The sequence below is a fragment of the Anas acuta genome, chromosome 5 (genome assembly GCF_963932015.1).
Source record: "Anas acuta chromosome 5, bAnaAcu1.1, whole genome shotgun sequence".
NCBI lineage: Eukaryota > Metazoa > Chordata > Aves > Anseriformes > Anatidae > Anas > Anas acuta.
This window is the reverse complement of record NC_088983.1, coordinates 61,821,654-61,835,629: the sequence shown is the minus strand read 5'-3', so window position 1 is coordinate 61,835,629 and position 13,976 is coordinate 61,821,654. Positions and strand designations below refer to the sequence as shown.

Below are 13,976 nucleotides of genomic sequence, written 5' to 3'. Positions count from 1 at the left end.
CCAGCTGAACAAAGTACAAATGAAACACGCTCACACATCAAACTTCACAACACTTATTCGTGTGAGTGGGTGTACTGGTATCTGATAGGGAGTAGCAAGTTGAGTGAGGAATATTTAAGTGGTTAAGGACTGCAGGTGTGAAAGGTAGTCCTGACATTTTCTAGTCCTGGTGTTTTCCGGATGCTTGGTAGGGCTAGTGCTACAAAGAGTAGTTATGGTGAAGTGGATGCAGAATGAGACCAGTCAGAGCACCACCAGTTGGACAGTGTATGGAGACCAGAGCACATAAAAAAATCAAGGAAGGGCAATGTGATTGAAGTGATTGAGTGAAGTGATGCTGCCCCATGGTCCTGCTGAACGGGGGTACACAATGCAGTGAGTTGGACCCACACAACTAAACTAAACTCATCCAGGTAACAACAGTAAGGGCAGAATCACTGCCAGGCTGGGTATGTAGTACTGTTTCTACACACTAAAAAGAGACAGACAAACTTACGATCGTTATCATGAATAATTTGGAAGTTCTTCACTGAGGCCTGTGTGACTCGACCATGGAAATTTAAAACATAGGACTGAGTGTCATCATTCCACACTGGAGTTTTGTTGTGCAGCTCAATGACACTCTCTGTATTTTTGTTCTGCCATCTTGCAAGCAGTGTCTCATGTTCCTGCACACACCAAAGAGAAGCACTTCAGTTTAACAATCACAAAAGATGAAAAAATAAATTCACATACACACACAAATGTCCATAAATCCAAGCCAAAACACTTAACTGTCACTGTCAACTCTCAGCACAGCATCATCAAATGAAACAGAGAATTCTGAGTATCTTACTAAGGCTATGCAGTCGAGTCCTTTTTGCAGCTTGGAAAAGGTTAGCTGCATCTTTTGTTATCAAAATACATTATTATTTGTAGTGCTGTTGTGAGTCACAGAACTAGTCACACATCCCATTGTTCTGAAACTGTTCTAACATATTTTTTTTAAATCTCTAAATCTCCAGAAATGCAAAAAACTAACTCTATCTGAAAAAAAAAAAAAAGTAATTTTTATTGTTGACTGATGGACTTACATTTCGTGGTCTGATGGAAACTCGTTCATGGTCCATATTCATTCCTGGTATGATCACACTCATTTTACGAGGTCCTTTAAACCCCAAGACATTTGTTTCCTAAATGTAATCAGAAAAGAGCTCATCACGTTCTGTATTTTTAAAGTTAATTTCTTCAACAGAAAGATACAGAAATAGCCCAGGAAACTTTTGTGAGTGAACTCATAAGACATCTTGAACTCCTACCTTCACTGGCACTGCCAAACTCTAGCTTTGTCTGAGAAGCTCTGACAACAGGAAAAATAGAAATAGAGAGGTTTCCAAAAACACTCCTAGCACTGGCTGCCAGCAACCTGAATACAATTTAAGAAATAAAAAAATAATTCCTTTGTTTAAAAAAAAGATAGGAACTAACCAAATTGCTTGGATACTGCTAGATCTGAAAATACAGTAGTTGTATTTTAAAAATCATAAAATGCAGTCACACATTTTGATGAGAGACTAAATTAAATATATGGGACCGACTCCATTTATTCCAGAGCCAGTACAAGAGCAAACAAGAAGAAGCTGCCAGTAAGAGCATCTGTTACCAGTGCTGTGGTTTTCAGTCTTCAGATATATTATGCTTAAAGATGAGCATGGCAAAAAACAAACACATTAGTATGAACGCAGATTTTTGAGCTATGGAGGCAGAGAAAGTAAAGAAATAACATGGGCACCAACAACAAATCCATGCAAAGTACAAGTTCTTCCATTAAGCATGATTTGAGGCATTTCTGACCAGTTTTTCACAAAAGCATCCAAGTATTGCACTATCCTCTCAAAATACAACCACACGAGACAGTGACACCTCTAAAGGTCCAACTCCACCCCTTGTGTTTTGTAGTTTGTTTGTTTGTTTGTTTTTCTCACATACATTTTTCCCCCTTCACCATTCACAAATGGAGGGGGCCGTGCAAATTTGACTTGTACGGAATATTTTTCATTTATCAGACCTTTGAAATAATTTTGGCTGTGTCAGCAAACCAGCTGGAGATTTTACACAACTCATTGATGATTTGAATGCGTGCTAGGAAAACTCCACTGAGACATTTTAATAAATGCTCTTGAAGCAATCTAGGTATATTTATATACGTCCGTGGCTATATACTTTAATGGGAAAGATTCAACCTCTTTCCCAAATCACTTGTATCAAGGGCCCTGGCAAAGCAAACCGATGTTTTCAGTTCAGTTGAAAGCATTACTCGGTTTTGTATCGTGACAAGACTCAGACTAAAATGACTGCCAGCAGATTTTATAAGCAGGAGAGACTCAGCAGAGCAGAAGTCAATTTCTAAGAAAAGATTCATACTTATGCTTATTTTCCACTAACTGCTGACAATTTTGGTCTTCTCTGCAATGCCTTACAAGCTTTTCTTCTCATCAAGCTGCTGTTACGCTATCCACAATTCATTTAGATGCTGACTGGTTGAAGACATTGTTCAAGGTAAAATTAAATAATAGTGCTGAATCACTTCCCTCCCAAGAAGCAGTGCTATCACTCTGAAACAACAGGACTGTATTCTTGGGATTTATTCAGAAACGTAAAATCAGTCCTTCTGCCAAATGATAAAGGAATGGTTTCTAGCTGCACATTGCATCAATCACCAATTACACCGAACATTTATTGGCAAACGTGATCCTTTTGCTAAACTCAAGATACAGAATTAAAACTCTACAAGCATAGAATAGATGAGGAAAACAGTGTGGATAAAAGAGGAGCTTAAATTAAGAGCAGACCTTTCCAATCTACGTTGCACCAACCAAAATTATTTTCCCTTGTCTCCCGGGTTCTCTACTTGCATGTGCAAATTCAAGACTACCAACAGCACTATTAGGGAACATAGGCCGAATTATGATTTCACACCAGTTTAATGAGAGGAGACTCACAATTTCATTATCCCATATTTGTCTTTACTTCAGCAACTTTCCTCTCCGGACTTGGATTTGCACAGGCATGCCTTGTCCTTAATATATTCTGTAGAAACACAGATTTTCAGAGAAAACCTCAAACCACAAAACCCCACTCCGTGAGAGCATAATGCAAGTGATTGAGGCCTAATCATGAATACGTAGTTTTATTCTTGCTTTATTGAAACCTGAGTCACACCTCACAATGCCAGCTGAGCTCCCTGCCTGTAGAATCTGATGCCAACTGAATTGTGCGATACTATGGATATAAAGGAACCTGGAGCAGAAAATCCTGGTACAAAAGGTACAGTTAGGTCTCCTTGTTTCTTGATAAATTCTGCCAAGCGATTCTGAAATCAGCCATTAGGTGCTGCTGCAGATTTATTAGTGTGCTAGCCTGCCATCATCGAGAAAGGTAAAAATGGGTAAGAGCACCTGATGAAACTCAGTCTTTGCACTAACGTTACTCATGTTGCTTGAAACACGTCTTAAGGTGAACTCCACAATGAGAGCTCTCTGTTTATCCCCCAATTCATGACAGATATCGCTACCTTCTGTCTGCATAAACCAGACCTGCCGAAGATTCAGCAGGTCAGGCTCGGTGAATTGGTGGGAGCGGGTGCAGCTTGCTCTCCCGATGGGTACTTGATTGGATGAGTTGAGACACAGTGAACTGCATAGTGGCACTTTCAAGATGCTGCTTATTAAAATTTTTTGCTGCAGGAAAAATCTCAAGGCAAGAATTAAGTTACCTTAGGACCAGGGTGTTTCAGGAGTGCTCTTTACGGCATTCTTTGCTGTGGTTCTGCTGCTTTCAGGAACATTAATCTCACCTTAGCAAACCTAACTGTTAATGAAACTTAATTTAGATTTCCTTTTGTCCTCTGGACATAGCACAGCGGCAAGCCTGCTGCCTTTTGCCATGAGTATTAAGACATCAGTGGAATGAGTCATTTTCTTATACAAATGTGCAAGTTTTAAACTGCTGATCTGAAAACAGGCATATAAAACCAGCCTTAGTCTTATCCACATTCTCCAAACAGGGACTGTGGTTCTGTTCTTTCCAACACGTGCGCAACTTCTCATTACCTCTGCTGACTGCAACTGAGTTTCTTATTTGGTATTGTTAATTGTTCAAATATCAGTGTTGCTCCCTTATACAAACAGTGCCAGAATTTTTCAATATATAACTTTTTAAAACTGTTTTTGTTTTCTATTTCCATTTCCAGTTTGCTCCAAATGATCAGTTAGCTGGTGCTAGATAATGCCCTCCTGTGTAAACTAGTAAAATTACCTTTTTTAAATATGGAAGTTCTTCTAGGTTCCTACTGAAACTTCAGTTGAACTACAAACTGACATCAAATCCTGGACTCTGTTGTTAAATCCTGCTATCTGGATTTTCTGAAGTTCTCAGAGTTTCAAATCCAACCAGTACAGAGGGACCATGTTGTGCACTTGTGTGTGCAGAGACCACGTGCCCAAATAAGTGCATATGAAGAAATGCACAATTTATAAAATATTCACATAAAAACTACAAACTAAGCAGCAGAAAAAGAACACTAAAAGTTAATACTGTCACCTCAGTGCTCTCAGCACTTTACATGGTAAGGATGAGTCTCTGCTTTCCTTTTCCTTTCCTGCTTAAAGCTTCCAGCCACACTGCTTCTTGCATCCTGAAGCTGCCCTTTCCAGGGACACATTCTGTGCATATGCTGGTGAAATGCTGTGACAACTAGACCTTGAACTGGCATTCTTGATTTGAATTAGATAAGAACTTTTCAGAAAGTGATTCCTGAATATTTTGGTCAGTTGTTGATTTAGGAAAACAGAAAATTTTCTATAGGACTGCATATTACAAATCAGAAGAGTTACTTGGACCCAGAGATTTCTGGGCAGAACACTCTCAGTAAAGCAGTTAGTCACCCTGTAGCCATTCCACAACACCAACTGTGCTCTAAGTCCTGGTTGTCTGCATTGCTTCTGACAAAAGCTATTTACTCTCCTATAAGAAGCAGTTTGCTCTCATTCAAACGCATTTTGAAAAACAAATTTGATTTGTTTTGTTTTGCTTTCCAGGTAAAAAGGATTTTTAGAGCTTTTATGCCAGTCTCTTAGCCACTGCTGCAGACCCAACTGTCCAACTATGTGTTTTGGATCAGAGAGGCCTCCCCCAAAATGTCATTATAAATGATCGTGACTTAGTTCAGCAACTCCAGGTACACAACTTCTCCCAGTTCAGGAGGCTCCCCCAGATGGTGCCTGCAGTCTGTGAAGCATCCTACTTTTGGGGGGTTATGTAAGAGCTCCAGCGTCTTCTGATCAAAAGTGAGAACTGGGCAACCTGGTTCTATGCACGACATTTTTCACCTCTACTTTCTACCGAATTTCCCGGTTTCTCCGGTGAAGATCAGGTGTTTCATTACGTCAAAGCATAAATGTTGACTTACATAACCTTAAGTGAGAAGGAAATTCAGTGTGTTATTTCAGAAACTGAGCTGCCCTTTCTTGCATACTTTGCCTGTGAGCAGTACTTACATAACAAATAGCAGCTAGCTCCTGACGCAGGATACTCGCTTCCAGGCTTGATGTTGTTTTCATTGGATTTACTCCATTGTCATAAACTGTAAACTTAGTTCCCATAAGATTTGATCTATCAAAAAAATGGAAAATCCAATCACCATTTGTCAATTACACTGCCTCAGACATCTATCCTTTACTGCCCTGTAGCCCCAAAGAAAAGACAAATAATATGAAGTACAAATAGTTGTTAACTCTAATCCCAACTGAATGGCACCTCCTGAATTAAAGACCATAACAAAAATGTAAAGGTAGCACAGAGCACAGCAAAGGTTCCTATCATTACACTGAAGACTTCTCATCACATCTCGTAAACTAGTAAATTCAAGAATGCAATAAGGTGGGGTTAGGGTTATTTGTTTGTTTTTTTTCTCTCTTTTTTTTTCTTTTTTCAGTATGCTTACTCTCTACAAAACCATCTGCCTTCTTACCTAATTACGAGCTCCACTAGACTACAAACAGTGATTTTCATAAGGTTAGAAATAAGATTGGTCTTTACTATTTAAATGGAAATCATACCAAGAAGTGCAAAATACGATTTAGAAAACATTAACACTGCTTTATCCTCCTTCTGTGTTTGCATTGCAGCAGTACATTAAGTTCTGAGATTCACCCAGGCAAACAGCAATTAGGGGTACGGTCCCTCTCCTCCGGCACAGACAATCTAAGCATACATTGAGAGGCACCGTGTCGGTATCAACAAGACTGATGTATGATGGGGTGACGGACAGAAAAGAAGCACGTGATTCCGAGCAAATTCCAGTAGATGTAAATAACTCTAATTAAGATCTTAAGAAATGAGCAAAACTCAGGAGATTTTCAAATAATTTAAGACAGAACTCCCGAAATATCAACAGCAGCTAGTTATAATCTGCTCATGTACTTCTTTAAATTCCATTAAGATAACTTGTCTGTATCTTTGGATGCCCATACACCTTTGAGAATCTGGCCTAGGAGCATTTAAGAGCCGCAGTCTGCTGACTTTTAATAAAATGTGGCTTCGTAAGTACTTGAGAAATTCCAAAAATATGACTTGAAAAATGGTAAACTGTAAAACCATTATCATGATGTAGACAAAACTCCAATTACGAAGTCACAATGATTAAAGACTTCTTTATTTCAAATGAACGTTACACTCTCTCTCTATGTATATAAATTCTTAGATGTATCAGTGTTTACCTCAGTTTTCCAATAAAACTCTCTCCACCCCGAGACAGGTCAGTTGGGTCTATGGAGATGAGGTAATTAGAGGTTTTACTCTTCTTTCGCTTCCTTCCAGCTAACAGAAAAACCTAAGCAGTGCAAAAAAACACCATGTTCTAGAATGCCAAAGGGGTTAGCACACACCATATCCTGCTTTGATATAAGGAAACCATAGGCAATTTTTCTGTCTTCCAGCACCATTAGCAAACAGAAGATCTCCTGGGACTTAGCAAAAACAGATAAAAATCAGGAAGAGAAAGTAACTTCTCAACCACTCGGTCCATTATTTATGGTTTAAATAATTAAATCCAACCTATTTTGTTAAATGTTTAATTCTAGGTTGCACTCCCTTCCACTGGTATTGAAAGAGATGCTTTTCAGGCCACAGAATGCAGCTGTCACATTAAGGTGCCACGCATGGATTATTTAAGGCCAAAGATTAGGCATATGAAGACGGGCAGCAGAACAAACTGATACTGTTGTTTTGCTTTTGAAAGACAGTAGGGCAGAACTTAGTGAAAAGGCATATAAAATACAAGATTATATTTTCCTCGTAAGACTTCTTCAGACTTTTTATATATATATATATGTATTCAGATGCAACTGATATGCCATTCAAGGTATTTTATGACCTTTTTACCATGCTCCCTTTCCAAATGGAGGTAATATGTAGGGTACATCCCTCGATCCATTCCTTTCTTGTCTCTTGTGATTCTGCATTTGACGGTGACACCCTGTGGAGCAGGTCTTACAGCAAATTCCTCCAGGTCATCGACATCTATGAGAGGCTCATTTGTGGAAGGACTAGGGGCTGAGGCCGCTTCCTAAAACAGAAAGCAAAACTCAGGTTTCCTCAGCTTTGAGTTACAAGGTTTTAGGTACAAGGGAGTGGCAGTTGATGACAGCTGCACTAAAAACAAACAAACAAACAGGACACATTGTCTTTTCTGTTCTGATAGCTCAAGGCTTCAAGGCAACTTACCAAGCTAAGTACCTCTCCCTATCCAGTTGGTTGAGTTCTTGGCTACCAAAGGCCCATAGAGAATTTCTCTATCCTACTGACGTTGAGCAAACAGACACATCTGGCAAAGAACAGGGCAGCTGCACGATCAGATTGCTGTAATGTTACAAAGCAGACCCTGGCTCACACTTTCCCATCTCAACGTATTTCTCTTTTGAGAAGGTTCATATCCAAGAACAGTGATGGTCTTTGATTAAAGGAAGAAATGGGATGGTGAGAGACGGATTAAGCTAGAGAGAACTCCAAAAGGGACGAGAATTTGGTGCAGTACATAAAAGAGTGAGCCACCATCCACTGGTTTAGCAAGAGCTCGTGATGTAGAATATTTGAAGCCTTATTTTACCTTTAGATAGTAGCAGCAAGAGCAGGGTGGGAAAATGATGAGAAAAAGGCAGGAGACCCTTCTGAGCACCCACAAGAGGCAGAAAGGTAAATATTTACTGTTTACCTTTCTCTTCATTTAAGTTCAGAAAATATTTGCAATTCATTACTCCTAGTCATTATTTTCATTGCTTCTGTGAACTGAGAACTATCACAGTAAATCACTTCAGAGATGCTTTCGTGTATACTGAGAACAAAACAGGAAAGCCAGGCCTGTCCTGACTGTTCTCTGAAGTGATGCAGTACACAGAAACCAACATGCTCCTGCTTTGGTACTGACTCCTTACCTTATTGGATTTCTTGCTTGTGGCAGAACCAGGCCGGGTGTTACTGTTTAGCTGTGAAGAGCTGGAGCTGTCTTCATCTTCCTCATCCTCTTCCTCATCAAAATTCATGCTGCTTGAAATGCCTGAGGAGAAAGCAGCGCCCTATGAAATACTGACACACTGAATCTGCCCATACGTGATGTAGAACACCATTTATGCTGTTGCACCTTTAGGCTTACAGGTGAGAGAGGGTGTGTGCGTGGGGGGGTCGCTATATGAGGCGCTGTACAAATAATACATGGCTGAGACAGCACCTGCATGAGAAGCCAACACATTTCAGCAAATGAGAAAGGGAATAGCATGGTTTCCATTCCACAGGGAGGACTGAGGTACACATTGAGACAAGAACAATACACAGCTAGAAAATAAATTCAAATCTTCTAAATCCCATCAAGTACTTCAAACACAACGAAAATCTTACACCTGAAATTGAAGCTGAGTGGACAACCTGTGACAGCCATTTGGAAACCGTACCAATTAAAATACAAACCCTTCTACAGCACACTGTTAACTGTTCCTAGGAGATCGGATAAAGCCCAGATCTTCACAGTGAGAGGAAAACATTCACATCAAGGAAGTGTTCTTATGCATATTTATTCCATGTAAAAAGTGGTATCAGTGCAGGCCATAGGAACTGCCTTAGAGCACTTAAAAATTTGACTTTAAAAGAATTCAAAACCTCAGACATTTCAAAGGGGAACAAAACTTTGAACATCAAACAGGATTTGGCAGCAGAAAGTGTCAATGGTGGGACATTTGCCAGGCCTAGTTTTTCAAGGAGTGTCATGCAGATGAAGCCACCCTGTACTCAGGTTTCACATATCAGAGGCAACCTACGCAGCATTTTTTTCTCCCCCCAAAAAATAGAAAAAACTTGGTCCTGAATTTCCACTGTTGGTAAGTCTGATGCAGAAGGATAAACAAAATGCAAAGATTTCCAGAGCTAAAAAGCATGGGCATAATTAACTTTTTCCTTCTGTACTTACCAGGAACATGATCCAGGGCGACAAGACTGGATTGGGAGGTGGAAGAGGACCAGGATGTATTTGCATGGGGATCTGGGAAAGGAAAAAATCCATGGGCTTGATTCTGCAAACCCTTAAGTGTGTGAACAAGCCTGACTCCTCACAGGACTAAAGGCTTACTCAAGGGGACCAAATAACTGCTGCCACAATTTTCAATTAGGGACATCGTGTCTTTCTGCATAATCAAATTCACCTTCCACCTGCTTATACCTGCTGTCACTTTCTTTGGTGTGTTTTGAATAAAGTCATAAAGCCCTCATTCAGAGCTCAAGCTTACCAGCCGTGCTAAAACACTTTTGTGAATGGCGTGCCCTTCACGGTAAGTTTTTGGCCTATTTTTGAATTCTAATATGCACAAAATAAGCTGATAGACACACCTGATATACACAGATTTTACACAAATATTTATTCAGGAACAGTTGCACTGCAAATGGTCTCATTATCTACTTCTTCAGTTCCCCCAGTCTGCACGTACACCATCCAGCATGACAGCAAAAAGTTTCAATAGGATCTGGTTATGCAGGATAAGGCTGAGTTCACAGGTCAAGAGGTATTTTTAAAGCCTGCAGAACTCACTCATTATTAATCACACGCTCATTAATTGCAAACATTAGTTCTTAATAATGACGGCCGATGTTCTAGTCAAATATGCATGGTTAACAGAGGCAATCCATTTCTTCAGCTGGCATCTGTGCAGAAAAGCCACACTTGGATATGCTAGCATGGACATAGTTTATTTTCAATAGTAGTTTATTTCTAAATGTAGTTTATTTCTACATTCATGCTATGTATTTCACCACCAATATTTTGGTGGTGAAAATTCTGTGCCTGTCTTAGAAAGTCTGCACTCAGGACCTGTGGGGGAGAATGCTTCAAAGAGCTCCTGTGTTGTTCTTCAGCCCAGAAATTAAATCTATTCCTTCCCTAAGTTTCGAAACAGCTGTAACTTCACGTGGCAAAGAACTACAACCAAATTGTTCATTCCAAGTCTTTACAGAGAAATGGAGGAAACTGATAAACATGAAGAGTGAATGTTAATTATCCGGTGTTAAAACTTACAGAAGTCTGACTCTGTCCTAGTGACTCATTTGCCAGCAATGACTTCTATGTATTAAGACTCCTGAAATCTAAAGGATGAATATTTCCTGCAAGAAGAAAATGATTCTAGCTATGCCAACTTCCAACAGATGGAGAAATCAAATAAAATGTTTGGCATTTTCTTGCAAGCGGCATATTCTCTTCACATTCAAGTAGCCTACGGCCTCTTTGTCTTGTAACTGAACTTGCAGGGTGAACCTCAGTGAGGAGAAATACACATATTGAGAGAGGCTTCTCTCCACAAAGTTAGAATCAAAGAGCAGAACAGGCACAGATCAGAGCTAAACAAACCTAATGGGGCTTGCCCTGCCCTTTCCCATCAGGACACTTAGCAGCCACCTCTGTGATTTTCTCCTTTTGCTCCTATTCCATGCAAGAGGACCACCAATGCGAGACAGCAATTCTAAAGGTTTTTTCAAACCAATGAGGATACGCCAATAAAGACATGCCAGAAGCACGAAGCAAGAGTGAGAAACTAATGAAAAGCTCTAGTTCTACGTAAAGGTTCCCATGACTTCTGGGATGCTCAAAACAGTCTATCAAGCCTCCTTTATCAGTACCATTTGGCAAACCACATTTTCAAAGTAAAAAATATTTTAGAGAAATACTACTAGTTGGAGTCTTGTCTTAATACGTTTGTGTCCCACAGATGATAGCTCTGTTCTCAAAAATCAGGAAACCCCAAAACAAAGCCCCTCCATAGGTTTGAAGCATACCAGTCTACCAGCCCTAGCAGTGTTGTGTTCTGATCAGGAGTATCCTCAGAGAGGGGTTAAAAAAGGTCATACTATTTATTGATTTTATTGGCGAAATAAAGGAGAGAATAAAAATATATGTTAACCTGGAAAAAACATCAAAAATAGAAATGTACCCCAGAGTAAAAACCTGAGTGCTCTGACCTAATTTGAGAAGTCTGTTGATAATCTTTTTTTTAAAGTCAACCAGCCTTAGCAAGTAGTGTGCCTGGCTATTAAAAATTCTGAGCCATGGTCTAAGGCAACACAATCACCACACAGATCAGCACTAGTTAGTCATGCCAACATCCCTCTGACTCAAATGCCCAGGAAGTGCCCCACTTGGATAAAACCTGCCCATTTCAGTTGAAGCTGCTCACATCTGCAGAGTGATGTCCCAGAGAAAACGGATCATAGTGAGAACTGCTCTGCAGACAAGAAGCGTGCATTTAGGTATGAATAGTCTATTTTAGATCAGTCAAGTTTGCACTTATATTTTGCTCTTTATACACAAGGAGTTTATTCTTAAAGCATCAGAGTACTCTTGGCTCAGGCTATCCTAGCTTCAAAAGCTATACACTGAAGAAGAACAACCCCTAAGTAAATGCCTTCAGTAAAAGCTTTGTGAAGATTTTAGGATTTTTTCCTTCCTACAGTTAATGTCTAACAAGACATAATAGCACTGCAGGAAGGAAGGCATAGATGCATGAATGCGTACATACACAATCTAGCTCCCAAATCATGCATGCCTTCAGAAAAAAAAAATTAAAAAAAAATCCAGAGCATTTCAGAACTGTGCGTGAGAAACGCTGCAGAATGCAGTTTTGTAATTTTCACCTCTGCAAGCATGAACACACATTGTGAAACTACGAAGAGTTTAGCTGACAGCAAAATTAAAATTAATATTCTAGTTTAAATGTTGTTATTCCATACTCTTCTTCAGCCCTCAAGTATGTGATTTTGAGAGTCATATATCAAAACGTAGCAGATGGATATGAGTATTAGCATCTGCTTGGTGCTTCAAAAGCAGCACTGCACTGCAGATGGGAACACCGCATCCCTGAGAGTCTGGAGGGCTCTTGTTCCTTGGGACAAGAGAGAACTTCATTATTTTCACGGACAGAATAGGACAAAGCCTAAAAGGCTTGGAAAGGGAGAAGCACAGAGTACCGATCTCTGCTTAGGCTAGGGCTAAGCCTGGGAATAGGAAGAGGAGTCAACATACATAAAAGAAGCATTGAGAATCCAAAGGTGGCTTTGGCTACTTACCCTTCTTCTGCATTGCTGTTCTAAGATCCTGTTTGCTTTGCTGTTGTTGGCCACTAGCCATCTTCTCTCCATCATCTTCATCATGGCTAGATTGCCCAATAGTGAGAATCTGCACTTGACTTCCTGTCTTCTGAACATCATCTTGAAAAGCAGCTGGGCCATCAATTCCTGTCAGACAACAGCAAAAGCCTTGGTTGTCATTGTGTCAAGAAGTTACTGCAAAGAGAATCCTTCCCTCATAAAAAGCATCTTTTCTAAGAAACGAAGATCACATGCTCATATTTAATAATATTTTATAGACTTAAGCAAGACTACAACAACCCCCAAGGCAAAAGTCTCATTCCCCACTTGCCACACTTTACAGAAATCAATTGGAGAGGATAGGCAAAGATGCAGCTTTCCTAGCAGGTCACAACTGGTTCAGAAATAGATAAACCTGAGCCCCATATTATGCCCTTTAAGACACAAAGGCTACCATTATGAACTCATTCTTCAAAGTTTCAGAAACTTTGAAAAAATGGGGTGGGGAAGGAGTATTCTTATCACAAGCTAACTTAGTTTCTTTCTTCAGGACAACAGGCTGAAATATCAGATTGCAAATGTGCCACTCTTAGCTAAAATGAAGTGCTGATAAATAAAATAAACCAGCTATATAGAAATGCATTTCGGCACCAATAGAAACGGTACTATCATTTACAGAGTAAGTAACTTAAGCCTGTATGCTGCTGCTGTTCTGAAAGCTTTGTTAATAAGCAACGTGATGGAGAATTAGCAAGCATTACAAAGAGCTATTTCAGTAAAAGAATATGGTGCTCCTCAGACCAAATGGAGCAGAATAAATCCCGTACGAAGGAGTACTACCTGTTGGGCTACGTTTTCAGCCTGTGATATGTAGCAGAAGTCTCCAAGATTACCATCTCAACCCTTTTTGCCAGCAGCTGTCAACTTGCATTAAAAGACAACTGGATTGCACATCAGCATGCTTAACTGTACTTCACCATACTTACTGTTACTGCCACTGTGGTGCGAAGCACTGCTGGAAAATAAAGTGGTCCACTTTATCAGCAGCAGCACGAACCGTGCTACCACCTAACAAGACTGCAGAAGTATTTCAAAGCTTTCAGGTTAGTTGGAAAAGAGAGAGACAAAACCAAAGCAGACATGACTGCCACTTCACAAATTCAGATTTCAAGGCCTGAAGGAATTCTTGACTCTGCTGCATCTGGCAAATTCTACACCTACCCTGTAAGTTCTGATTTAGTTACCATAAAACTAGCAACAAATAAACCATCCAACCTTGAACACCTACATGAAGTAGATGGAAATGTTTCTATCACCTT

The 13,976-nt window shown here is 39.9% G+C and overlaps 1 protein-coding gene across 8 annotated transcripts in view; it reads right to left on the bottom strand.

The window, feature by feature from the left end:
- TUB (TUB bipartite transcription factor) overlaps positions 1 to 13,976 on the bottom strand; it is a 116,934-nt gene that overhangs the window by 4,996 nt on the left and 97,962 nt on the right. For 5 of the 8 annotated variants that reach the window (XM_068685230.1, XM_068685232.1, XM_068685233.1 and 2 more), the window contains 8 exons: positions 12,637 to 12,804; positions 9,497 to 9,568; positions 8,472 to 8,593; positions 7,415 to 7,606; positions 6,759 to 6,871; positions 5,538 to 5,652; positions 1,074 to 1,172; positions 497 to 668 (listed from right to left, as the gene is read on the bottom strand). In XM_068685230.1, the coding sequence (XP_068541331.1) occupies positions 497 to 668; positions 1,074 to 1,172; positions 5,538 to 5,652; positions 6,759 to 6,871; positions 7,415 to 7,606; positions 8,472 to 8,593; positions 9,497 to 9,568; positions 12,637 to 12,804 (1,053 nt within the window). The remainder of the gene's footprint in view (positions 1 to 496; positions 669 to 1,073; positions 1,173 to 5,537; positions 5,653 to 6,758; positions 6,872 to 7,414; positions 7,607 to 8,471; positions 8,594 to 9,496; positions 9,569 to 12,636; positions 12,805 to 13,976) is intronic. The other 3 variants (XM_068685234.1, XM_068685235.1, XM_068685237.1) reach the window with 1 other exon arrangement.